Raw genomic sequence first — 27,367 nt, 5'->3', positions numbered from 1 at the left:
AGAATGATTTTTTTTTTTTTTTAAGTATTTCTTTACCTCCTGCCACTACAATAGGAGTTTATCATGTAGAATGCAAAAAGGAGCTGATGGAAAGAAAATGCTTTCAGGTAGTAACTCAGGGGTAGTAATTCTTATTTAGATCTGGGTGTAACACCAACTGCTCAGCTGTTGTACAGAATAGTATAGGATTACCTGGTGTTGATTGCATCAGAATTCAGAGATCCTCAGAATTGCTTTTTGTTCATATCTATTGTCTTCCCAGTTTTGAGAATTACTTGTGTAGCAGCCTTCTGAGAGAACACGCCTCCTGCGGGTACCTTATTCCCAAGAATATACAGAGGAGATGCTGGGAGCAGAGCAAGGATTGTATTCAGGAGGTGTCTGAAGTGCAGTTTGAGGAATGGAGTGACATGGCTGGGGGGGGGAGGGGGTATGGAGGAAGTAGGCAGGAGAAGCAAAAGGATCTTTTTTGTTTGGGTTTTGTTTGGTGGTTTTTGTGGGTTTTTTTAGTTACTTATTTTTTGTCAGGAGCTACTGTGCTGAGTTACTGTTCCTCAGTGAGGGCTTGAGACAAGAGGCAGTTTTATTTGGAGAGTGGGGCTTCTGTGTGGTGTTACCAGCAACTGCTTTTGTCTCCGAGGACTTTAACTGTCTTCTGTTGCAGAACTTGTGGCACTTCTATGTTCCAACAGGTGTAAAAACACTGGGTTTTAAGTTGGAGTTGCAACATAGACTGTTCACAGTGGCCTGTGAACGTTCTGAGCAAGCAGTAGTGACCCAGCTCTAGATACAACTTGAAATGTCTCAGTTTCCAGCAATTTTGTTTATTCTTTCCTAAACAAAGCCAACTGTTATTCACTGTACTTAGACTTTGTGTGTGTGTGTGTATAAATGTGTATGTATATGAAAATGCATATGTACATTCACACGTGTGCCTCTGTCTCTTTTTAAAGAGTAAAAAAGGTTCACAGAGGATTAAAAAAATAGGAAAGAATTAATTTTGCTAAAACTGGGAAATATTACATATGAAACAGCGAAGAGGAGATCCATTCCAAATACCAACTTAGAGAAATGAACACCACAGGTAGAGGGAGAGGATATAGCAGAGTAATATACTTGAATTCAAGAGTTTTATTTTGTCTCCGTAGTACTACTAACAACTCTTCATGTATCCAGGAGGTGTACTTGCTGTGTGTGGAAGTTGGGGGCCTCTGACTGAGAGAAGGGTGTCAGGAGGGGAACTTGTTTTCTCTCAAATAATTAACAGATTGAAAGTTCAAGAGCCACTGTGTTGAAGTTGTTCTTTAGTGTGTGATATTTGGTAGACGGGAGCTATGCGTGGCAACTTGTAGTGGTAGAGGGCAAATATAAAATAGGAATATTTTTTAATACTGATTTGATCCAACTGCAGGGGAAACATTGCTTGGATGTGTGTTTATCATCTTTGATATTTTTTGTCTTTCATGCCAGCTCTATGTGGCCACTGAAGCCATCCTCATTGCATTGGTGGGTGCAACTCCTCCCTACCACTGGGATCTCCAAGAGCTCTCAGCTAATCAGAGCCATAGCAACCAGTCAGCGAGTGAGCAGAGAGCCTTCGGGGAATGGCTTCTGACTGCCAATGGCAGTGAGGTGCATAAGCACGTACACTTCAGCAGCAGCTTCACATCAATAGTCTCTGAGGTAAGTCTGAAACGTGTTTTGCTGCCTTGTGTGTGAGCAGTAAATCTTACTGGGTCGGTTGCAGGGGGCTGGTTGTACTGCTGCTTTATCCCATACTAATGCATGTTTTGATTAGCAAATGAAACAGGTGCTACCTCCAGGTAGACAACAGGTAGTCTATTCATATCTTTACTGGCAGCAAAAACTAGCTTTGTTTTGCTATGCAGATCTTGACCGAAGTATGGCTCCAAAACTTCCCACCTTTTCCATGTGGAAGTTAGTATTGGATCCTGCAGCCTGGTTCCACAATTGTCATTCTTTGTACTAATGTGCTCAAAATCCTTTATGGTCCCTGAGCTCTTTCTGGCCACTTCTTGTGATTGCCTTGCTAAGGTCAAATGCACGTAGTGCATCCATCATGCAGTTCGCGAAGCAGTGGAGGAACTGGAGAGGAAGTGGCTTCTGCAGCCTTTGCAACTCCGGATATGGGAGAAGGCATGGGCATTGGGGAGTCAGGTGGACAAAGCAACTCCCCTCTTTCTATCCCAAAACAAGCCGTAGCTTTATTGGTGTGGCCTCTGTGTTTTGTAAGTGTCTTCTTTCATGGTCTAGACACAGTCCCTACAGAAATGATTCCAGATTCCACACTGACGTGTGCAACACCTGCCCTTCCTGGGGCCTTCAGTATCTGTTAATATCAGATTGTTCTGTGCAAGAGCCCAGTCCGAGTGCATCTGTTACAAGACCTGAGTTTAGTGCCATACAGTTGAGTCAAGCATGGTACCACTTGATACTTCATGGCTATTGTCCAGAGGCGTTAATGCTATCTGAGTTAGTCCTGTAAAGCAGTTAACTTTATTGGTTATGAGCATACTAATAAAAACTGCCAGCTTTGGAATAGCACCAAGCCGTTGTGTACAACAGGCATGGCTTCTTATTCTAGTAATAAAGAAGATGTGAGTACTCGTGCCACTATTTAAATTTAGATCCTAATAGACAGTGGGTTTCTTTAAGCATTATTTAAAGCTTAGTAAGGTTTTCAAACTTTCTCTAGGCTTTTTCTTTTTTGCTTTTTAGTTTATCCAAGAATCTTTTATTCTAAACTTGACAAGTCAGACATGTTTCTAGAGCCTAGCAGTGTTTTAGGACATAAATTTTATAAAGGTTCTTTTGCATTTTAGTTACGTAGGTAAGAAATGCAGGTAAAGAATGAAGTTTACTTGAAAAATACAATTTAAAAAAAAAATTCTAAGACAACTTATGTAGATTCTGCTTTGAAATTCTTTAACGTACTTCTCAGTAAAGGCCCGTGTGTATAAAATCTTGTTGCCTCTCCTGTTTCCTACTGTTAAAATACAGGGTTTTTTTTCAAAATTTGTTAGATGAATGTGTGGTGTATATATATTTTGAAGTGGAATTATGTGCTAAATACAAAGATTTTAGTGATATCACAATTATTTGGGGAATATCTGTCACTATCTGATTTCGTTCCTGATGTGTAAAGAAGCTTTTTCTACATTTCAGGAAGATGGTTTTTGTGCTTATCTTGTGGCATCACTTACTAATAACATGACCATTGCAAATTTACAGTGCGAAATATTCTGATGTAAAAAAAAAACTTGATTTATGAATATCAGGCATATATATGTAACACGCTTTACGTAGAAGAGAAAAGCCTTGAGACCTTTAAAGGGCTTCTTAGCTGTTGAGATTAATTTTCAGAACAAATTTTGCTTCACAACCAAATTATCCCTTAATCCCTGAATGATTCAGAAAGCATGTAATGTCACTGAGTTTCAAGGTTGGCAGCTTTTTAAATTTTTATGCCAAAAGTTAGGGCATGATTCTTGTAGCTCTTATAAAATAAACTGACCGTGTTATTTCAAGATAAAATCAGTCTCATATGCTGTTATTATACAAATATATGTTTCTGGGAATTGTTTTTAAATTCTAAAGAAGCTTATTGGTGGTCACATGGACCACAAAATTGAATTTTGTCAGTCTTGACGCATAAAGCACATTACCTACTGAGGCTGAGAGACTTGGGGCTGTTCAGCCTGGAGAAGAGAAGGCTCTGGGGAGATCTTATTGCGGCCTTCCAGTACCTAAAGGGGGCCAACAGGAGAGCTGGGGAAGGACTTTTTACTAGGGCATGTAATGATAGGATGAGGGGGAATGGCTTTAAACTGGAAGAGGGCAGGTTTAGATTAAACAATAGGAAGAAATTTTTCACTCTGAGGGTGGTGAGGCGCTGGAACAGGTTGCCTGGAGAGGTTGTTGAGGCCCCATCCCTGGAGGTGATCAAGGCCAGGCTGGACATGGCCTCGGGCAACCTGGTCTAGTGGGAGGTGTCCCTGCCCATGGCAGGGGGGTTGGAACTCGATGATCTTCAAGGTCCTTTCCAACCTGAACCATTCTACGATTCTATGATTAAAGTGACAATTCAAAATGAAGCTTATACTGAGAGTAAGCAAGTTAGTTTCATGGAGCTTCTGAATGATTTGTTAGCTCCCTGATCTTGGTGAGGTTTAATTGCATGACTCTGTTTTCATGGTGAGGTAGTTTATAACCAAGCTTTGAAATAATACAAGCTTTTCTAGAAAGGATATCTAATAGGGTTTTGGTAGAGGAAGAGAAGATTAGGAGGAGATTAGAGTGTTATTGCAGGGATAATGACATAATCACCAGTTTACCAGCACAGGAAGAAAAGTGGGGTGTCACTAATAGGAAACATTATCTCAAGATGCAAGAGGAGTAGAAAAAGAAAAGAACACAGTATGTGGAGTTTTTAGAATACAAAAGGAAATAACTTTTGAACAGTGAGAGCATGGCATATTTTCATTCTACACTTTTGTGAGAGAAAGAATTTCCTGTCAGGTTCAACCTGAGACATTAAGTCTGTAAGAGTCAAACATATGAAGATCAGGGTTTTATTTGGAATTGAGAAGAATTGGAAATGACACAAAGTAGACTGTAAAAAAGATGAGTGTTTGCAATACCAGAAAACCTGTCTAATGCTACCAAAGTGTTTCTCAGTGACAAGACAGACAGGACAGTTCATAAGGAGGAGCATATGCAGGATTATCTTTCAACATTAACTGCAATTTTTATTTTGCATAGTATGCCTACACACTGCAGTGATATGTGTCAAGAGGCAGGACTAAGTCTGTTTAAGCTAATAGATTTATGTGAGAAAAGGCAATTGAAGGGAGAATGGGAGAAGACTGCAAAAAATTACAATATTCTGAGGGATCTGTACTTGATTTCAGAATCAAAGACTGCACATGATGTGGCAGAATTTTGCAATTGGTTAGTACCACCCAGTGAGTCTGGGAGATGGCAATTATGTTTTGGTGACTATCTGACTGACTCAATGTGATGCTTAAGAGCTTTATGCAAAGTTTGATCTTCCTTAAAGTATGTGTCATCCCCCTCCAACTACTAGCTGTTGGTGAACTGCTTGGATTCTGATTAATTCTCCCTTTTTTTTTTTTTTTTCCCCTCCATCCAGTGGTTTTTAATTGGCAGCACATCATACAAAGTCAGTGCTGCCAGTTCTTTCTACTTCAGTGGTGTGTTTGTTGGAGCAATCTCCTTTGGCCAGCTCTCAGATCGCTTTGGGAGGAAGAAAGTCTATCTCACAGGTAAACACTGCTGCCTAACAAAATGAACGAAGTGGAGGTGTGGTGTCTCTGAAGATCAGTGACGAGCAGAGTTTCTCCTGAGAATCTGATGCACAGCAGTGAATAATGTGCTGTGATTTGGGTTTTTTTTTTTTTCTGTCTTTCCAGTATACTTCAGGGATATAAGTAGGGACAAGAAATTAACTTTTCACCGATCAATCAAAGTGTTTTGGATTTAGGAGTTGTAGCATAAGGGCTTACACTCATGCATGTCATGCTCATGGGATCTCCACAGATTGCAATTAATATTTGTAGTAATTTGTTAGCAGTGTTCTTGCATGTAAAACCTGCTAGGAATTTGTTGCACTTTTTATCTCATCTCTGCATGATTTAATTTTTATGTATTTGTGATCCTCATTGTGTGTTAAAGCTCATAAGCTTTTTTACTGTCCCCAGATCAAACAATATTTGGAACTTGGTGTTTTGTGTATGTATTTATAAAGTTGTGTGGCAATGGATAAGCAGTAAAATTAAAAAACGGATTATTTTTTTAAAGGAACAACCTCACTCAAAACAGATGAATGTGGGCCTGCTATGCAGTGCAAACTCCCAATATACTGTCCCCCAGTAATGCTTCACTTTTAGTCTGTATGGACTACTTTCCAAGAATGAGAGAAGATACCTGGTTATATATTTAATCTGTGGCTTTTGTATGGGGATAAATATCAAGCCATCTTAACTGGAGCCAGACAGTAGTTCTGAATATGTGAAAAAATTGTCTACTGTGAGCTGGATTTGAAGAGTTAGTACTGCATATTATGTATCAGAAACCACTCCTTTTGTGTCCCCCCTTTTATGATACTGACTTTAGGTACTTAAATTTCTGCCCAAACCCGTGTGTTGTAGCAGTGTGTTGTAGTTGTTGACTGTGATTACTTAGGGCAAATGCCACTAACATCGATAAAGATACTGTTGAATGCTTCTGGTTTTCTTTAGCTATTCTTCTGAAATGACACCTTTTGCCTTGTTTTCCAGGTTTTGCCCTAGACATCTTGTTTGCCATTGCAAATGGATTCTCACCTTCATATGAATTCTTTGCCATCTCTCGCTTCTTGGTAGGGATGATGAATGGTGGGATGTCACTAGTTGCCTTTGTTCTACTGAACGAGTGTGTGGGTACTGCCTACTGGGCATTAGCAGGTAAAGTTTATGTCAATATCTTTGTTGTCGGAATTCATAGACTTGAGTCTCTCACACAACTTGAAACACACCAAAGCTAACATCATAGTAGTTGCAAATTTAACTCTGCTTGAGCATCTGTGTGACCACAGTCTTTGAGCCCTGCTTTGTTTAAAATTAACTTCAGGCAAGCACAGTAGATGACTTGGGGCCATTCAGATTTCTGCATCACTCAGGTTGACAAAGATCCAGTTGAAACATCCCCTGTGAATGTTACACCACTAGATGCTCATCCAAGGTTCATGATAGCTGAGCTCTAGCCATCAAAATTTTGGACTCTGCTGAATAGAGCTTAGTGTTTGTGTGCTAAATGTCAATTCTTTCTTCCTGGCAGTTCTCAAAAAGAAATCAAAAGTGGTTTTATATAATGGGAAGATGAGACAACTATATGTTAAAAAAAAATTTGTCCCATGTGGTAATCAACCTTAAACTTAAGACAAAGGTACAGATACCCTTAACTGTCTTGGTTGCTAGTGTTGAAGCTGTTCTTCAGGTATGATGTGTATAAATTGTACCATTACAGCTCGGGGGCCTGACTGACCCAGTCTGTGACAAGTGCCGAGGAAGTACTATACTGAGACAGTTTTAAAACAGGATATCTTACAAATCACGAGAACTACAAATGACTATTATATATACCTAAAAATACCAGTTTTCCAATGGTTTGTAATATTTATGTTTACATGTAGAAAGCTGAAACATATTTGGAATTGCAATACTTAATTGTTTATGGGCCTTTGTTGGGTGTAGAGGTTGTAGAATGGTGCTTTTTGGACTTGTATTGATCTTTGCGATTAGATGTAATACTTCTGCCCTGCGTGGGTGAAGGACAGAGTGTTCTTTGGTCAGATAGCTGTGGTTTTGCCTGTATTGCTGAGTGAATTTTTCTTTATGAAGTGTTAATTTCTGTCTGATGCCATGTGTTGAGGGTTAATAATGTTCTTTAAAAGAGTGATAATGTTTTGTTTTGTTTTTAATTGTATATTAGGATCTATTGGTGGCTTGTTCTTTGCTGTGGGAATTGCCCAGTATGCTTTATTAGGCTACTTCATTCGTTCCTGGAGGACTCTGGCTGTTGTCGTTAACCTGGAAGGAACAGTCGTCTTTCTTCTTTCTCTGTAAGTTATTTTTTCAAACTGAGTTTCATCAAGAAAGAGGTCAAAAATAAGAAAAGAAAAAAAAAAACAAAAAACAAACACCACCCATACCAAAAAAAACCCCAACCAACAAACAAAACAATTAAGTCAAGGTGCCTTTCTAGGAAGATATGAAAAGGTGTAACCAAAGTGTTTCTCTCAACCTCTACCACCCTGCGTTCTGTGCTTTCTTTAAATAGCAGTTCTGCAGTATTTGAAAATGTAAGTCTACATTGTATTGTATATGCATTGTTACTGTAGACGGGAACAGTCTCTAGAGTGGTGTAGAAGCACATCCCATCCCTTGAAGTGTTCATGGCCAGGCTGGATGGGGCTTTGAGCAACCTAATCCAACACAAGGTGTCCCTGCCCATGGCAGGGGGGTTGGAACTAGATGATCTTCAAGGTCCCTTCCAACTCTAACCATTCTATGATTCTGTTCTTTAACTGCTATATGTAGATGATCTAAACTGTTGTCTAGTATGCTACAAGACACTATATATGCATGTTAAGATACAGAAATGTTTTTGCAGTTATGTGATAACATGATGTTTCTCTTATAATTGTGGTTACACAGAAGGAGCAGGATCAAAATTGCTTGCACATACAATCTTAAAGGTGACATGCAAAAGAGAAAATAGGCAGCTTCCTTCTATTCTTTCCCAATCACATTTGAAAAATAAGAAAAACGCTTCTTTATTAAGGTAGGAATTTTGTGTTTGTGGACTTCAGCACTGAAAGCTATATGATGCAGTGTGTTCTTTTCTTATATACTTTCTGACAGCAAAATCTCAGTAACTGAAAGAAGAAAGTAACTTTAGCTGCTGTTTCAACATAAGGCTTTTTCCTTCCAAGATCTGTTTAAATTCCATAGCTAACTTTTTGAATAAAGCTCTTTGCTAAAGAGTCAACACACCCTTTCAAGGAAAGGTCTTAAAGGCTGTTCATGATGTGAAAAGCAGAGATGGCACTTATGATATTTCAAAACTTGAAGTGATTTTGGGGCCTTTGGCAAAAAAAAAAAAACCAAAAACCACCAAAAAAACAAACAAAACTTTTTCAGATTGATGTGTACAATTTTTTTTAAGTGCTTTATGCTTGGGACTTCAGAGCTATGCTCAGAGGCCTATCTTACTGTAGTAAAGGATTTTTTAATTCTAAATTTCACACTACCTTTCTCCCACATTGCTTAAAATTTACTCAGTGCCAGAAAATGCTATCAGATTTTTTTTTTATCACGGGGAAGAAAACATGTTCCTTTCTAAGCTCTTTTCTTTTATAAAACCACAGAATCACTTTCCTTTAAATTTCAAGGAAAAATGTCACCTCTGGTCAGAGGCAAAAATCTTAAAAAGCTCCTGGCAAAAGGCTAAAGTTTAAATTAGTTTTGGGAATCTGAAAGTAATAGAAGATGACTTGTTTTTTAGACTGTATTGGAGTTATAGGTCTATCAAGTGGACAGTGCACATGGGGAGCAAGAGCATGACCTTTGTGCAGCTTTCTGCCTTCCTGTCTAAAGGAGAGAATTTGGGAATAAGTTGGAAAATGAGGAACAGAACGCAACTAGTTAGTGTTAAAAAAACATCCTGTGGTTACTTGTAGTAATATGATGCCACCCTAATTCTGAATTCTCCTAAAAGAGAGTCTTAATGATCCTGTAATTTGTAGTACACTCTGTGTGTGTGTATATATATATGTATATACTCAACATAATTTCTTGGTGTCTAAATTACATATGACTTACATTCTCTTTCCTTTTAACATGCTTTGTCTCCATTTCAGTAAGAGAATCCTATACTTGAAGGGTTGTTTGAAAAAATCTTTGTTATACTGAAATGTATTTCAGCCTTATTTCCATAGACAAGTCCAGCCTTATAGAAGAGAAAAGCCCTAAAGCTGACTGTGTATGTACATGTGTTTCAGATTCATTCCAGAGTCCCCTCGCTGGCTCTATTCACAAGGCCGGCTGAATGAAGCAGAAGATGCCCTCTACCTCATTGCAAAGAGGAACCGCAAGCAGAAGTGCACTTTTTCATTAAAACTCCCGGCAGAGAGGAGCTGCAGAGAGGCTGGCAGCTTCTTGGATCTGTTCCGATATAAGATTCTCTTGGGACGCACCTTGATCATGATGTTTACCTGGTACTTGAAATACATTGTAGGCCCAGCTGTGCTACTGTTGCCTCTTTAAGTCTTTGAGAGAACATGTTGCTGAGAATTGGCTTATCCTGCAGATTGTACTTAGTCTCAGCCTGTATTATTGGCGACACTGTACATTGAAAGGATCCTCATATAAAAAGGTCCTTGTATTATGGTATTTCCTTGGTGCATTTCTAATGTGAAACCATTTTTACAGTCTAGTTCTGAGGTGTTTTATCTTTGCGTTTCTGTCATGCTTTTTGAGTCTCAAAATAGTTGAGAACTATCTCCTTTCTGACCCTCAAAGGCTGCTGAGGTTAGTCATGCTGTCCCCCTCTTTGGCCCAGTGCTATGTGTCAGTACTTTCATTCACATGGGTTATTCTTTTTGTGTGTAAGGAGCCCATTAGCAAGTGGGTGGCCTACCTTGTCTAACAGGAGGGCTAAATTTGATCGTTTCAAAGAATTGCTTGGGCAAGTCCCATGGGAAAGGGCTCTAGAGGGTAAGGGGGCTCTAGAGAGCTGACTGCTATTTAAGCGTCACCTCCTCCAAGCTCAGGATCAGTGCATCCCAAAGAGAAAGAAATCAGGCAAGGGGAGAAGGAGACCTGCATGGCTGAGCAGGGACCTTCTGAAAAGGCTCAGGTGGAAGAAGGGAGTTTACAATAGGTGGAAGAAGGGGCTGACTGCTTGGGAGGAATACAAGAATGCTGTCAGGGTATGCAGGGAGGAAACAAGGAAAGCCAAGGCAGCCTTGGAATTGAACCTGGCGAGGGATGTCAAGGCCAACAGGAAGGGTTTCTTTAAGTATATAGGAGACAAAAGGAAAACTAGGGAAAATGTGGGCCCGTTGTTGAATGAGACAGGTGCTGTGGTGACGGATGATGCAGAGAAGGCGGAGTTGCTAAATGCCTTCTTTGCTTCTGTCTTCACTGTTCGGGCCAGTCCTTGTGAGACCCCGACTTTGCAGGTAACAGAGAAAGTCTGGGGGAAACAAGACTATCCCTTGGTTGACAAGGAGCACGTTAAAGATCAGTTAGATAAATTGGATATACATAAATCCATGGGGCCTGATGGGATGCACCCTCGGGTGCTGAGGGAGCTGGGGGAAGTCATTGCTGGGCCTCTCTCCATTATCTTTGAAAGGTCCTGGAGGACAGGTGAGGTGCCTGAGGACTGGAGGATAGCCAATGTCACTCCAGTCTTCAAAAAGGGCAGGAAGGATGACCCGGGAAACTACAGGCCGGTCAGCCTCACCTCCATCCCTGGGAAGATGATGGAGCAGCTTGTTCTGGGAGTCATCTCAAAGCACCTGGATGAAAAGAAGATTATCAGAAGTAGTCAACATGGATTCACCAAGGGGAAGTCATGTCTGACTAATCTGATAGCCTTCTATGACAAAGTAACTAGATGGGTGGATGAGGGGAGGGCAGTGGATGTTGTCTACCTTGACTTTGGCAAGGCTTTCGACACTGTCTCCCACATCATCCTCACAGGAAAGCTTAGGAAGTGTGGCTTAGATGAATGGACGGTGAGGTGGATTGAGAACTGGCTCACAGATAGAGCTCAGAGGGTTGTGGTTAGTGGCGCAGAGTCTAGTTGGAGGTTAGTAACAAGTGGTGTCCCTCAGGGGTCAGTACTGGGCCCAGTTTTGTTCAACATATTCATCAATGATCTGGATGAAGGGATAGAGTGTACCATCAGCAAGTTTGCTGATGACACAAAACTGGGAGGAGTGGCTGACACGCCAGAAGGCTGTGCTGCCTTACAGCGTGACCTCGCCAGGCTGGAGAGTTGGGCAGAAAGAAACCTTATGAAGTTCAACAAGGGTAAGTGTAGGGTACTGCACCTGGGGAGGAATAACCCCATGCACCAGTACAGGTTGGGGGCTGACCTCCTGGAGAGCAGCTCTGTGGAGAGGGACCTGGGAGTCCTGGTGGACAACAGGATGACCATGAGCCAGCAATGTGCCCTGGCGGCCAAGAAGGCGAATGGCATCCTGGGGTGCATCAAGAAGAGTGTGGCCAGCAGGTCGAGGGAGGTCATCCTCCCCCTCTACTCTGCCCTGGTGAGACCGCATCTGGAGTACTGTGTCCAGTTCTGGGCTCCCCAGTTCAAGAAAGACAGGGAACTGCTGGAGAGGGTCCAGCAAAGGGCAACAAAGATGATTAGGGGACTGGAGCACCTTTCTTATGAGGAAAGGCTGAGGGACTTGGGTCTCTTTAGTCTAGAGAAAAGAAGATTGAGGGGGGATCTTATTAATACATACAAATACTTAATGGGAGGATGCCAGGGGGATGGGAGCAGTCTTTTTTTCAGTGGCGCCCAGTGATAGGACGAGGCGTAATGGGCATAAACTTGAACATAGGAAGTTCCATCTTAACACGAGGAGGGACTTCTTTACTTTGAGGGTAGTGGAGCACTGGAACAGGCTGCCCAGAGAGGTGGTGGAGTCTCCCAATCTGGAGACATTCAAAACCCGCCTGGACGCTGTCCTGTGCAATATGCTGTAGGTGACCCTGCTCTGGCAAGGGGGTTGGACTAGATGATCTCCAGAGGTCCCTTCCAACCCTAACCATTCTGTGATTCTGTGAAGTTTATTTTAAGAGAAAGTGCTGCCAGTGCTAGCAGTTGCTCTGGTAAGGAGTAGGAACCCATGATGGGAACAGGGAGCAGGAACTACCTCTAGCCACTAGCAGAAATTTAACTCTTTAAAAGTGCCTATTTTGTTTCAGGTGACTCTGCTAGCCGTGAGGTCTTTTACTGCCACTTCGAAATAAACCTTATGTTTGACATGCTACACAAGCCTTCTGGCATTAATGTTCATACAGTTGCTTTTATAATACGTATATTTGAGGAATATGTATTGATTAAGAAAAAAACGAATGGCATTATATTTTCATCAGACAACACAGAGCTGTTTTCCTGTTGCTTTTCCAAATGCTTGATGTAGAATAGTTGATTTTTCTGTTCCCTAAATGAGAACTGCTGATTTCTTGCAGAGTGAATTACTGACCCGTTCCTTATGTCTCTATAAAGAAGATAGCCAGTCAGGGTTGCAAACGGAAAGTAAAAAATCAGAACTGGAGAATAACACTTCTGCCTTCTTTTAATTTCTACACCCTAGTCCAGTTTTATCTGAACTGTTTGAGAAAGGGTTTATACACAATTGGAGAAGTATGGACTAAAGTGAAACCTGATAAAAACAAAAAGGATAAAAACATTGCTCAAGTCAAATAATATAATCACGATCATATTTTAACTTTATTCTGCTTTATGCACATTATTCTTAAGTGTAGTCTTAAGCTTAACTGAGTAATAAGTCAGGAATTGGGTCTGTGCAGAGACAAAATGGTTTCTCTACCTAGAAAGCACCATACACTTGCAGAGAAACATTTTAGGCCTGTTTTCTGAAACACTAAATATAGTTTATAGTGTATTGTGCTAGACTAATGCTTTGATTTGGCAGGCAAAGCAGCAGCCCTTGATTTCACTCTTTTTCTGTCTTTTGCAGGTTTGTGTGCAGCTTGGTTTACTATGGTCTTACCCTTAATGTGGGTGACTTAGGTGGAAGTATTTATGCCAATTTAGCCCTTTCAGGGTTGATAGAAATCCCAGCGTACCCAATCTGTATTTACTTGATTAACCAAAAATGGTAAGTATGAAATTTATTGACCCATTCAGGGTTTTGTTTTGTTACAATTGTTCTCAAAAATAGGTTTCCTGTATATTGCGTCTCCTAGCTTCTATCTGTTGTGTGGGGCTTCCTGCTTCAATGTAACTACTTCGTTATATTATCCTGGGAAATGCATTTTTATTTGAAAGTGCCATTAATATATCTTTATTTCAAATAACAACAGTTTAACTTGTTCTCAGTAGCTCACTTACTAATGAGCTGTCTAAATTTGGCTCAGGTAAGATTGGCCTTATCCATCGAACCTAGCTGTGCTGACTCCATGCTAACACAAGATGGCATTCTTCCTACCTCTGTCTGTAGTCCCCATTCTCACGTCGAAGCTGTTGCAACTAAACTCAACTGAAGCTGTGTGGTTTCGTGTAGTAGCTGCGGTGTGCACTAGTATGTGAGCAGAGCTGTTGGTTCAGGTATTTAGCCTTTTCCTGACCCATGATACTCTGGACAATGTCTTTCACTTTTTGTAGAATTCACCTCCCAGTCTCTTCTCTACGTGTCTCCTGAGGAGTTTTACAAACGTGCACGCACAGTGGGAAGCAAATCAAAATCCTAGAAATTGTCAGCCACTGCATAAAGACTTCTTGATGCTCATGTTAAGAGTGCAGTAGAAGCTTGTTTAAAAACAGTGTGAGAGGAAGCATTTGTGAGAGATGGCATTCAGAATTTCCAACTGCAAATAAAGAGGCAACGTGAATTTAGAGGACTCATTGCTCTGCAAACTACAGCTCTAATGCAGAATAAAGCTTTGTTATCCTTGCACATCAGGTTTGGTCGGAAGCGAACATTGAGTGCATTTCTGTTCCTGGGAGGATTGGCTTGTCTTATTGTCATGTTTCTTCCTAAAAAGAAAGGTAAATATTTACTTTTGTTTCTGGAGTGTATGTTAAGAAGTTGTAAACGCAGCATCCTAGACCCTAAGAATTTGTTCGCTGCCAGTAGATAAGGCTTATACCACATGCGAGTCTCAATTTATGAAGCCAGAGGAGGTAACTCACAGAAAGGGTAAGCGGCAACCTTCCTAAGACCCTAAGGAAAGCTTGCTAGAAAGGCTTGGATTTGAACTTCAGTCTTTGGATTCTGCCCTTTACTTCTGATCACATCAGTCACTCTTTTCCAGTGTTTCTGACTGAATCCCAAAGAACGATGTCTCTTGGGGTATCTCCATTAGCCAAGTGATAGGTCAGTTTAAGTAGTACCCATGAAACTTATATGTATCTCTCCGAGTGAAAGACCAATGTCAAAAGATCCTAAGAATTAAATCTTGGGGCAAGTTTCCATTTTTTCCTTACTGGTCTGTAATGTTCAAGTCTGGTTTGATTTTGGTATTCGTACTGTGGCCACATAACTTATGTTCAGAGAGCATTCTGAAAATCTTCTGAAGCAAGGGTGAAGATGCACAGTGAAATGTGTGTTTTGCAAAGACACACTAATGTTCATTTCTTTATTTTCAGCTGTTTTTCAAAATGATAGAAACAAAATTGTACAGTGAGCAATTTTTTCTGTTGAAAACTAGGTACATAAATTCATCTCGGCTTGTAAGATTTGTGCATGCATAACACCTGTCATAAGGAGAGAAAATGCTTCAAACATTTGGAACATGATTCAAAAAGATTAAACATTTATGAGGAGAGTATGCGTAAGTTGCTCTAGGTGACAATGAATCTACTAGGTAAAACTTTTTTAAAGGGGTGCAACTGAAGTTTCCAGAAGTATTCCAGATACTAGAGCCCAGACACTTATATTCTGGTTAGGCTGGTACCAGTCATCGAGTAGCGTTTGCATATCAGTGCAAGTATAACAAGTGAGAGAAAGAGAATTTCAAAGGATACAACTTCAAGACCCCTGGAAATCAGCTCTGTGCTGAACTGCCAGGAGCAAAGTAACTTAGGAAGTGAAATGGCTAACTGATCAGAAGTAAGCTCCTATCTCTACTAGGCGTGACTTGTTCAAAGCAGTAATGGCTTCTGCTGTAGCCTTCCTTGGTAGGCGTTTAATGTGTGTTCTGATGTGCCTGGTATAAGCAAATAAGCATTGGCCATTCTGACAAAACTGAGCTGGATGGGATATTTGTTATAGTTCTGCGTCTTCCTGCCTTGTTTTTCTTCTAAAGTAATGATGTTAGAAGCACAGTATCTTACTATGGAATTGACACCGAATAGGGCTCTTGTTACTAAAAGAACTTGCTTACTTTTGAAAAATGTATCCGTTATTCTTTTCTTCAACTTACCAACAGAATTAGTTTAGTATTTTGTTAGTGGTAGACTCAGAAAATGGTGAGTTTTAATTTCAGCTTTTGCTATGTTTACAGGATTTTTATCTTACCCTTCTAAAATTTGATGCTCTAGTAGAGGCTTAATGCAGGTTTTAGTGCTTTAAAGGTGTCACTTACCATAACACTGAGGACAAGGAGAGGAAAACTCAGTTTCTTTTTTATTTCTGATATTGAGCAATAGTTCCACTCTGTAGTCTCTGGGACTGTTCAGTCACTTAACCCAGTCTTTTTCTATTGGATTATATTGAATACAGTGGAAACAATTTTGGGCTAGTAGCAAGTTTGCCGTAAACTTAAAATCATTTTTTTTCAGTTATTTTTTCAGTGTTTTATGTGGAAAGTTTTCCTCTTTGTACAAATTTGATTGCACAGATAAAGGTAGTAAATCTGTAGACACAGAATATAAATTATGTTAGATGATTTCTGCAATCGCTGTCTAAAAGAAGGCTCCTTGGATCCTCCTGAGTTTTGAGAGTTCTCCTGAAGGTACAGATCACCTCTGATAAGTACTGTCTTTTAATAGAAATACGCTTGGCTGTCATAGCAGATTCCTCAGTGGATTCCTTTTCAGTCCATACTGTTGTGCGATTAAAATGATTGAGGAGATGTATTTGAGTGCTTGAAAGTCTTACAAGGATCACATTTTCTCTATCAGATACTGGAGTGTTTGCAGTAGTGAATAGTCGCTCTCTGTCTTTACTGGGGAAACTGACAATCAGTGCTGCGTTTAACATTGTCTACATCTACACATCAGAACTTTATCCCACAGTGATCAGGTAACACAATTTTAAGGTCTTCATTTTTCTGCTTCTCTTATCTGATCGCCTTTTACTTATTACTTTTTGCTATTAACTGTACCTTTTCATTTGAGATTTTCAGTTACATATAATGATTATCTGTAGTTTTATATGCTAAGTTTCTTCCCTTATCCTCTTCTCACTTCCTCTTCCCTCAAATTTGCAGTGTTCTCTTCAGACTAACCATATTCTTTAAACTGTAAAATAGTCCTTTGGCTGCTTGTTATGCTCTAAGCCCTTTCTCCACTAATGAGGATAACATTAGTATTGCTGATATTTCTTTAATGAGTGATATCTGTAACTTTCAGTGCATTATAAACCAGACAACTCTATTAAACATTCATACTTGCCTAACCAGCAACACTGAAGGTGACTGGTCAGTAAGCTCTGTAAAAGTAGCTTGATGCTTTGTAGGCGATATGTAAGCAACAGTAAGGTTTCACTTGCTAGAGGCAAAAGTACCCTGTGCTTGTGCTGACAGAGCAGACAAATGCATCTATCCTATGGGTGCAATTTTTAATAAATATTTTAACCAAGTAATATTGTTGATGATCGGCCACCAGTGAAACTATACTGTTACGGTTTTCATGAGTGGGCAAATCTGCTGATAAATAGGATTTAGATAAAGGAATTTAGCCAAAGTTTCAGGCAGAGACAAGACACGTTAACTGAAATCACACTTTTTTTGCCTCTCTATGTGGGTATGTATGTTGGAATTCTTAACATAGGGGGGATTTTTACTTCTCTTTAAGCACAAAGCATATATTTTAATTCCTGTCTTGGGATGCTTTCAGTTACGTTTGACTTTTCTTTGCCAGTTAATGTGGTCAGGGTCATGCCTGAAATTTGTTTTTCCTTGCTTAATGGCACTTTTCAAAAGTCATATTTTCTCCTGTGCAAATGTCACTGATTAATGATTTTTGTTTTCTTAGGAATGTTGGAATGGGTGCCTGCTCCATGTTTTCCCGTGTTGGTGGAATCATTGCTCCTTTCGTCCCTTCATTGGTTTGTCTGAACTTCTCACTGTTATGTATATTTTTGTTTTGTGGCTCTGATCTATCAGAGGCTTACAGAGGTTTTGATAAATTTTGGATAAGTTATGTATATAAACTAAGATATGTAAATTGCATTTCTTAATAGTATCATGGTACATCAAAGGCATTGCAATATAATCTGTGGGATTAGACAAAAACTCAACAGTTTTTTAGTTCAGAAGGTGTTTTAGCCCTGTAAGAATTTTGGGACTTAGCTAGTGGACTTTAGCAATACAGTAATTTCAAAATACCAAGATGGTGATACCCAATTTTAAACCCTAAGCGAGCAAGAGCAAAAAAACCCACATAGTTAAAAGATCTACTGCATCAAGATAAAGCATATGGGCTCTATAACTCATATTTCTGAGAATGTATTAGTTTTACTGTCAGTGTACTTCATTGAATGTCCATGGATTATAATTATCAGCAAAGTGATGTATCTTGCAATGAACAAAGATGATTATGTGGAGACCTGATATGCCTGTAAGGCTTTAGAGCACAAACTTCACAGCAGTCTGTCAAGGCAACTCAAAATTCTTAAGAATGAAACATGGGATTGATGCCATTATTTTCCTCTGTGTTCTTAGTTTTATGTGTATGCAGGTAAAAGAGTGTGCCAGTTTTTCACACCAGCTGCTTGCTGAGGTCAAGTAACAGTTCCTTTAATGTGACACATTTCATGTGGAATAACTTTCCTCTCTGCCATTTGCCATCTTGTTATGTCAGGCAGAGGGCTAGCAAAAGGGCAGATGAACACAGTGAGCCTTTTAATCTGCAGAATGAAACATTGGGTAGTTGAGAGTGCAAGCACCTCTGGGGTACAAGAGGCAAAGCCAAGACTGGTGCAGATCTCCCAGGTAGATTTAATAGGCAGTTGCAGCATCCATTATGTTATATCTAGCAGAGGTTTGGCACTGCAGGAGATGCAAATCTTGGATCATCATATTTGAAGGGGTCCCATGGAAGTGAAAATAGCTCTGTTTAAATAGCAAGTGAACATTGATTTGAGGAAAGAATTAAGTATTTCTGTGTTTTGGAATTTCTTCAACTACTTAAATCTTTTTATAAGATCCCCATCTGGGGATCTTATAAAAAGGGTGGGAATGGTAAAAGTTAATTGCTGAGATAAATGAAATGTTGCTCTGGTATTTGATCACAGCCTGTTATTTTCTTAATTTAGAATTGCTCTTTACTATACAAAGTGAGTTTTTGAAACAAGCAGCTAAACTTTTGCCTATTTTTTTTCAATGAGCCTGCTGTACTGGTCATCTGCAAGTGAATGGACACCTTTTGGACCTATATTGTAGATGACTCATAGTTTTGCACGCACCTTCCCCTGTGCAGTTTTGCTTGTAACAAGCCATGTGAAAACAGGGACAGTCATCAGAGGAGGAGTATAAACATTGCTTAGGCTGTCGGGGTGATGACAGGAAGGCCAAAGCTCAGTTAAAGCTAAAACTAGCAAGGAGCATAAATAGGGAATCCATCAGCTAAAGGAAATTTAGAGAAAATGTTTAGCCTGTTGTTGAATGGGATGGACATCCTATTGGTGGATGAGATGGAGTAAGCTGAAATACTTAACACTTTTGCTTTAGTCTTCATAGACAAAGCCTGACCCCAAGACTCTGTGCATATCAGCACGGTTGTGGAAGCAGAGGGCCAGCAAATAGTGGAGGAGCAGTAGGTTCAAGAACACTTAAAGCTGAAAACTTTCCATTCTATGGGATAGGATTCCCTAAGAGGTGGTGAAGAAGCTGGTTGTGATAGTGAGGCAATTGTCCATCACCTGTGATAAACCATTGAAAGGTGACTGATAAACATGGGGAAAAAAAGCTAATGCTATGTGCATCTTTAAGGTCAGAAAGCAGATCCAGACTGAGCATCTCAAATTCAGTCTCTGGGAAGATCATGGGACATGACCTCTCGGAGTCTGTTTCTGAGCATGTGAAGGCCAAGAAGGCAATCAGGATCAGTGAACTTGGATTTACTAAGGACAATTAATTCTCAGCCAGTTTGATTTGATGGCCATTTCATAGGCATTTCATCACAGAAGGTAATACAGATAAGGAAAGGGAGGAGATGAGGAAAGGCTTTTGTAAAGCTTTTGACATTGTCCCACAGCATTCTTGTTTGGAATGTTTGTATCCTGGATGAAAGGAATACTAGATTTGAATGTTTTATGGACCACCGTGCTCAGAGGGATAGTGACAGGCTCAGTATTTGGTGGCTAGTGACAAGTGGAAGATAAGACCGAATACATCCTCCTCGTATTTTTAGAGGATGCAAAATAAGGAGTGATTGACACACCAAAGGGTAGGTCTTGAGTCCACTGTGACCTTTTGGGCCAACAGAAATCCCATGAAGGCCAACAAGAAGAATAAAATTCTGTTTCTGGTGTGGACTAATTACATAGTACAGGCTAGGAACCAATTGGCTGAGTAGCAGCCTTGCTGGAAGAGATCCGGGTATGACAGTGGATGACCAGCCAGCACTGTCCTCTCATCACAAACGGGCAAACTTCACAGTGAACTACATCAGGCCAAATTCAGTATGTGGCCCATAGATTAAATTCCCTCCTGGGAATGTTGGGATGTTGAAAAATCTGGGAGAGTCCAGTGGAGGGTAACCGAGATGGTCAGGGGCCTAGAGCACATGGCTTCAGATGAAAGCCTGAGGGAATATTGCACCTTTGATCTTCCCAGCAGGGGTCAAGGGCCACAAATTTTGGTTTGGGGGTTAGATAGGAAATTTGGAAAATACCATTTTTGAGAGGCTTAATGCAGCCCTGGAACAGGGCTCGGAGTGGGGGCTTGGGAAATCTCTGTGCTTGGAGCCTTTTCAATACTTGGTTACACAAAGCTATGAATGACCTGGTCTAGTGTTGACTAGTTGTGCTTAGAGTAGGTGGTTGGCCTTGATGACCTCAAGAGATCTCTTCCAACCAGCATGTCTGTGATTATTGTGATATGTCTTCCCTACTACAAAGTGATGTTGTGTTTGTTAAAAAGTACGTGTCACTGACAAGAATTGAGTATGCATTCCACACAGGCATTTCTTTTAAAGTCCATCCCCAAATCTGTGTGGATCTAATAGTATTGATAAGATACAAATGAGAATATTGGTTAAAAAACCCCCAGAATTTGTAACTTTTATGCTAAATATGTACACAAACACTTGCCAGGTGGAATGGTTAAGTGCTTTAATATGAAGTATGAAGTAGAGGGAAGCAACCTCTACCTCACTTTCTCTGTTCTTTTTTCCAGAAATCTGTACAGTGGTCTCTGCCTTACATTGTGTTTGGAGCGACTGGTCTTTTGTCTGGGCTCTTAAGTCTATTGTTGCCAGAGACCTTAAACAGCCCTTTGCTAGAAACTATTTCAGACCTGCAGGTATGCTCATACTGGAGGCTGGGTGATGAAGCCATGTCATTGCAAGCCCTAGATGGCTCACAGGTATATTCATATATTTTTTTCCTAGTACTTTTCTGTTGTGTTTATTTCAGCTGTCGGTTTGAATATGTCACTCTAAATAGATTAGGATAGTGATTCTTGGCCTGTAGAGGATAGGCCCCAAGCAGATACAGAAGATAGTTTAGTAACCTTACCATCACGTCTGAAATGTTGTCTGGAAATGCAGGCTGAAACATAACTGCATTAACACATCCCTTCAAGGCCAAAAGCATACGATATTTTCTGTTGGAATAAAGGACTCAGTGGTGTCTGTGCCTCTTTGCCTCTTTGATCTCTAAGATGGATTGCTGCAGCATGTTTCATGCAAAGCTGGCCATTGAAGTTTGAGAAGCCTTAGATGTTAAAGAAAACACAAGTCTGTTTGTGAAGCACTGCTCTGAAAGGCAGTATGCTGTACCTCTGCCCTGACCTGCACTGACTGTTCTGCAATGTCAATTGTTAGGTCTACCCTAGAGAGTCTTTGAATAGATCTGTCTCCGATCTGTCCACTGTTGATTCTGGGAAATGAGCTTCGTTGAAAATGTTGAAACTACAAAACTCCCAGGCATAAGCATAAACAAATGTCGCAGCAGCATGTTTTTCAGTGAGGTTTCCTTGAATGTTGTTTTTTTCCTATCACTTTATACTTCATTTTGTCAAACTCCTGGGCACTTCTTGAGGTGCGTACATCTTCCACTTGTATGGAGGTTTTCTTACATGGCTGCTCCTCTGTGAATGGAGGGGGTTTAGAGAGAAGTAGCTAGAGAGCTGGAAGCAGGTGCATGATTTTGGTTAAGGTTTTAATGCTTAAATTCTGGTCCCAAATTTTTAAGCATCAATAGACTAATAAAAATTGAATAAGTGGTCAGAAGACTTGAAGGGCAACTCAAAAAATGTTAGTTGACCTGTTAGGCTGACATGAAGCAGGATCTTTATAACACCTTTTACTTTCATTTGATTAATTTTTGGTCAAGCAGTCTGAGATTAACAGGTAGTCATAAGCTTATTTTCACAGAACTCAGGAGGCAGAGTAACATCTATTTCTAGAATGGGAACAGTTGCTTCCTTTCAAATGCTTCAACATGTTGCCTTGTTTACCAATTTTAGCTGTAATAATTCCTGACAGGACAGCACAGTTTAGTGACAAAACCACCCTTGAAGAAAGCTGAAAGAGGCAGCCCTGTAACAAATAATTTTATACTTTAGCTACTGTACATGCACATTTTATAAACATCTTTAACCATACTGGATAATGTGTTATGGCACCACATTCTTGCTGGCTGCACAAATCCATCTCATACACTTACATCAAGTTTACAGCAGCTGTTATTTTGGTAATTATATCATTATTACATCTTAACTGTGCAGATGGCTTACTAACAAAAAACAATTCTAGCAAACAGTGCAGGTGTTACAACTTACAGGGGGAAAAGTTGCATTTTTATTTTCCTTTCTAAACAAGTAAGGTCAGCATTGCCCTTTGGGGTGACAGGTATTGTCTATCTATCAGTATTTGCACAACTCTTCACTTTGTCGAGCAGTCCTCTCAGGTTTAAATCTTCCCTGCTTGCACTTCAGCAGGCTGCTTAAATCCCAACCTGAGCAGGATCCACAAAAGAAAAAAAAAAACAACTTGAGAACATTCTTCAGGAACAATTTTCCCCAGATGGATTAAAATTATTGAATCTGAATGAAAAAAAAAGTCCTTGGTTCAGGCCTGAAGTAATCCTGTACCTTCAGTGAAGTTCTATCTGGAATGTCTGTGACACGTTAGGGCTTTATTTTAAAGCTCACAAAGAAAGTGCTGATAAAATGGAAAGCTGTTAAACATTAAACCTATTAGACAAGGCCATGGAGAGGTCTTACGAAACTGCTGTAAGAAAGATGTAGAATTTATTTGGCGTACCCTGAATTCGCCCTGTGGAATCCATTGTCCTTTTGTACCACTTTCAAGATAACATGCATTATGGTTGTCCAGACTGGAGGTTTTGTCCCTGTTAACATACGTGAATGTGATATTCAAGTTGGACAGCATCCAGCGATAGCCTGACTTTCCTCAAATAATTTTAGAAATGAAGAAAAAAGCATAACATGATTTGCTTTATATCTTCTGACAGGTCTTAGTGCTTAAACTGTTTGAAATTCCTTTGCAGTTAACATACATTGCTGTAGCAGAACTCCTCTGAAGACAGATCTAAAGCTGTAGACTTTGCTTGCATGGTACTGTCAGTGAGGAACATGATTTCCACTTTTCTATTTTTCACCCTCTCTCTCACCCTGCTTTGCATATGACTAGGCAGACAGAAGTCTTAGGGTGGATGCAAGCATACCAGAAAAAAAAAATCCTAAATACTCAAACTAGCAAGAGAATCTTTTTAACTGTACTAATCAGTATCAGTTCTATGGAAAAGCGCTACAGTGGCCAAATAAAAATTGGTTAGCTGTAATAGCTGACTTTAGTTGGGTGTATGATGTTATGTTGTTAAAAGAACCGTGGCTGGAGTAAGTAAGCCTATGATAGGGAGTTTACTTTCTGAACATAGGAAGTGATAAAGTTTTTCCCCTTTTCCATAACACCTTTAGTTAGCATGGCAGGGGGATCTTTTTAACTAAACTTGCACAGGAAAATGCCCATGTTCCACAGGGTGAAGTACTAATTCAGGATGGAGAAACTTTTTACCTGATAAGGTAATCTGTGTGTTCTGAGCCTCTGTTTCCGGTAGCTCAGCACAGAGTAGGGACCTTAGACTTAAATTAAGAAAGCTGAGTAGATTATCCCTTCAGAACCATTCTAGCCGGTCTTTCTCCTACATGTATTCTCTAGTGTACTGATGGAGCAGAGAAAGCTCATCTCTTTGAAATTTTGAAGAACAAAGGACACAAAGAAACATTAATTCACATAATGTCTTTTACAAAGTTTTAATACAGTGATTTGACCTGTCTTTTCTTACTTTTTCTCTACCAGCATTCCAACAGAGGTGTAATGGTTCATGCTTATGTATTTTGAGATTGATTTAGTGGCTTCTGCACTAACCAATGACTTCATTTTTGTTTCTAGTCTGGAGACAAAGACAGTTCTGCAGGGAGTGGAAGTGAAGATGAGGAGTTTTATGATGCCAATGAAGAGACTCATATGATCAAGTAGTGAAAAGAAGAAACACTTGCCTATTTTATGCCTTTTCTTACTTGTCCAGTCAGTCCAGTTGTAAGACGAGTACTGGGGACCTCGCCTGTCAGGGAATGTAATTGGGCAAGTGCCTGTGTTTTTCCTGACAAGGAGAGGGGTTTGAGTACTGTTCAGACTAATTACACTGCTGATGGTCTCCATGTGAGATAGCTGTTCAAATTCTTGTGGTTCAGAATGACCGTGCATGGACCACATTTGAAGCCAGGTGAGACAGCAAGGGTGGGATCGTGTATTTCTGAAATCTAGGAAATTACCTAGGCTTAGACAGATTTGGACACATCACCAATGCACAGGTTTGTATTTTATTTTCAAGGTGGTTGATTTTGATTCACTATAAATTGATAAACCTGAAAACATCCACTGATTTTATTTTTTTTTCTGTTAAAGTGAAAGTGGTCACAGAATGTGCTGTCTGCTACTCCAATGGGAACAAATCCCTGAAATTTTGTGTTAAAATGGCTTCTGCATATTGAGTAGGGGAGAGGCAACTGTGAACATAAGGTTTCTCTCTCTGCACACATGCACCTGTATAGAGTTACAGCGTGCATCTGGTTAGTCATGAGCTGTGCATTAACTTAGTGATAATGGAAGGCCGGGAGGAAGGACTACAGGAAAAGAGCAACCATAAAGCCTGCACACATAAAGGACGTTACTGATTTTCTTTTTTTTTTTTCCTTTTCATCCACCAAGCATTTTCTTGGGCTGTCTTATGCATACATTTACCACACGTTCCCCACATCTCATCACTGCTGTTTATAGCTTTGCCTTCTTTTCCCTTGTCCTCACTTTGCCATAAATATTAAAGCTCAGCAACTTCTCTGTGCAGTGAAATAATTCTGTGAAGGATATAATTTCATGGGTGGGACATAGGTGAGGTATTTATCACATAGTGTGTGTGTGTGAGGTGTGTGTTATAATATATAGCTCATTTTTGTGGACCTATCTGTCTTTATTTTTGGAAGAAACTTAACTCTGAAGTGGTAAGAGGAACCATGGGTTGCTGTTACACTTTGGGGATTATTGCCAGGAAGCTGCTACTATTTATTTAAAATCCTTGTGTGTAGATAATGTTCTCATTTAAAAAAAAAAAAAGGGGGGGGGGTGGCAAACGTCTTTGAGACAACATTTGGTTACTTGACGTTGTTTCTAAACCAGGTGGTTGCTCAAGCACTTGTCTTCCTCGACAAGGTCAAGTAACCAACTTCATTCTCTTGTTTACACTGAACTTCCTGTAAGTGCTTTGTTAGAAGGATATGGAATCTTGAAATATGAAACATGAACATATGAAATGTTCCAGCTACAAAGATGAGGCCTTACAAGGATTCAGTTTTCTTGATTACGTTGTCATCTTCATCCTCTAACTTGTGACTTTCTATTTATTAAGATTGATTTCCATAAAATGTTTGCTAATCTTTGTACTTGGAGTTCCTAGAAAATGCCACACAATGGCAGCAAGTATATTGTCAGGCTTACCAGCTATTTTTGTGGATCTTAGACTAAAAAAACTGGATTTTAAAAAACCAAAAAGCTGACTGCTGAATAGTTTCTGATTAAACTGGGAAACTCCTTTACTCTGAAAGGAAGTGAAAGTAACCAGCATCTGAAGTTTGCAGCTAGCTGCTTGAACTTTGCTCACTGGGAACTATAACGCTGAGCAATGTGCAACTACCTTGGTTGGTGCAGGGGGCAGCCCAGAGACTGTGGACTCATGCAGGCAGTACTCCCACTTGGCCTGAACTTGATCCAGGCATTGACTGTGAGCAAAGTTGGGAACTTCAGTCCCTATGGACAATGTGTCAGTATTGTTGTGACTTTTGCCCGTGTTACGAGCTTCACTAGAAGAATTACAGCCTACAACCTTCACTTTGCTTTTTCCAGACTGTTGAATAGTTGTTGTAGATGTGGCAGGGCACTTCTAAACCCAGCTGGATAGTTTTTCTGCCTTATGTGGCCCTTTTGTATGCAAGAAAATTGTTCCAAATAAGGTACTCGTAAATACTCGGAAAGGTTGAATCTATTTGGTCAAAGAATTTTTTTTAGTTTTGCATTCACATTTTGAATTATGGACAGCTGGAAAAAATGACTTTTTGTTTTGTTGCTGATGGCATCTAAATAAATAAAACCTGCTTAATTGGAAGCATACAGTGGTAGGTCTGGCAGTATTAACATGCTGCCAAGACCAAGCAAGTTTTTTTAGGTGTTTACTGCCTCTGTCACTCTTTGGACGTTAGGTGGAGTAAGTCCCCTGAGAGGCAGACAGGAACTGTTAGCCTTTCTCCCTCCATAGTCTTACTGTCATTATCTGCTACTGGCAACCCTGGTCATGCCATGGGACACCTCAACATAATTTTCATTAGAACAGTAGGGTGCTATAATGGTTCAGGTGGAGGAGATCACACTTTGCAGGACCTGGTCTGGATTGTATGACAGTCCTCAACTTATAACTTACCTCTCCACTCATATACTTCTATATCATAAGTGTACATATGTAAAACTGCAAAAACAAGACTGAAGAAAACATCAGCATCTTTTTTTCCATAAAAGTTGCTGCTCTTTTTTTTAACCTTATCTGTCCCATGTTTGCTTTAGAATTTGAAAGGGCAGTATCTTTTTTGTGTCAACCATAGGAACTCTCTACTGTTACTCTCCCTGGCCAGTTAATTCAGAAATTTTATATGAGAGAATCCCTCCAAGAGGAGCCCAGCAATGTATTATCAGGCTTCTTACAATTACTTGCTCTCCCCTTGTGTGTTCTGAAGTCCAAATCCATTGGGTGCATTAAGTTTCTTTTCAGAGAGGTTTGTTTTATAAGAACTGGACTTCTGGTACAGAAGCCTGTAGGATCACTTTTTTCTTACCCATAGAGAGTAGTGCTTTATAATATTGAGGTACTTATCTAGCATTCACTGGGGAGAGATGCTGCACAGTGTTTTGTAGCCTTTGTGGTCAGCGTTTTTTGTATCTAGATGGAGCATTATTGCTAAGCAGTTCTTCAGTTGAACAGTGCCTGCTGTTATGGGTCTCACAACCACGTTACTTGAAAGCCCAAGTCAGAAGGTCAGAAAACTTGTAAGTCTGAAGTTATATATAAGCAGTGTGCGTAGGCCCAATTAATAAATCTCTTGGGCAGTAAGTTTGC

The 27,367-nt window shown here is 40.0% G+C and overlaps 1 protein-coding gene across 1 annotated transcript; it reads left to right on the top strand.

The window, feature by feature from the left end:
- Positions 1–432: 432 nt before the first annotated feature.
- Positions 433–24,192, top strand: SLC22A15 (solute carrier family 22, member 15). Its single transcript, XM_009879949.1, has 12 exons — positions 433–441; positions 1,471–1,683; positions 5,174–5,306; positions 6,321–6,485; positions 7,513–7,642; positions 9,584–9,799; positions 13,310–13,450; positions 14,255–14,340; positions 16,417–16,537; positions 17,491–17,563; positions 20,856–21,044; positions 24,100–24,192. The coding sequence occupies exons 1-12, from the start codon at positions 433–435 to the stop codon at positions 24,184–24,186; spliced, it is 1,563 nt and encodes a 520-aa protein (XP_009878251.1). The 3' UTR covers positions 24,187–24,192.
- Positions 24,193–27,367: the final 3,175 nt, after the last annotated feature.

Source organism: Charadrius vociferus, unplaced genomic scaffold (assembly GCF_000708025.1).
Source record: "Charadrius vociferus isolate BGI_N301 unplaced genomic scaffold, ASM70802v2 scaffold162, whole genome shotgun sequence".
In the NCBI taxonomy this organism is placed as follows: domain Eukaryota; kingdom Metazoa; phylum Chordata; class Aves; order Charadriiformes; family Charadriidae; genus Charadrius; species Charadrius vociferus.
This window is presented reverse-complemented; position numbering and strand designations above follow the sequence as displayed.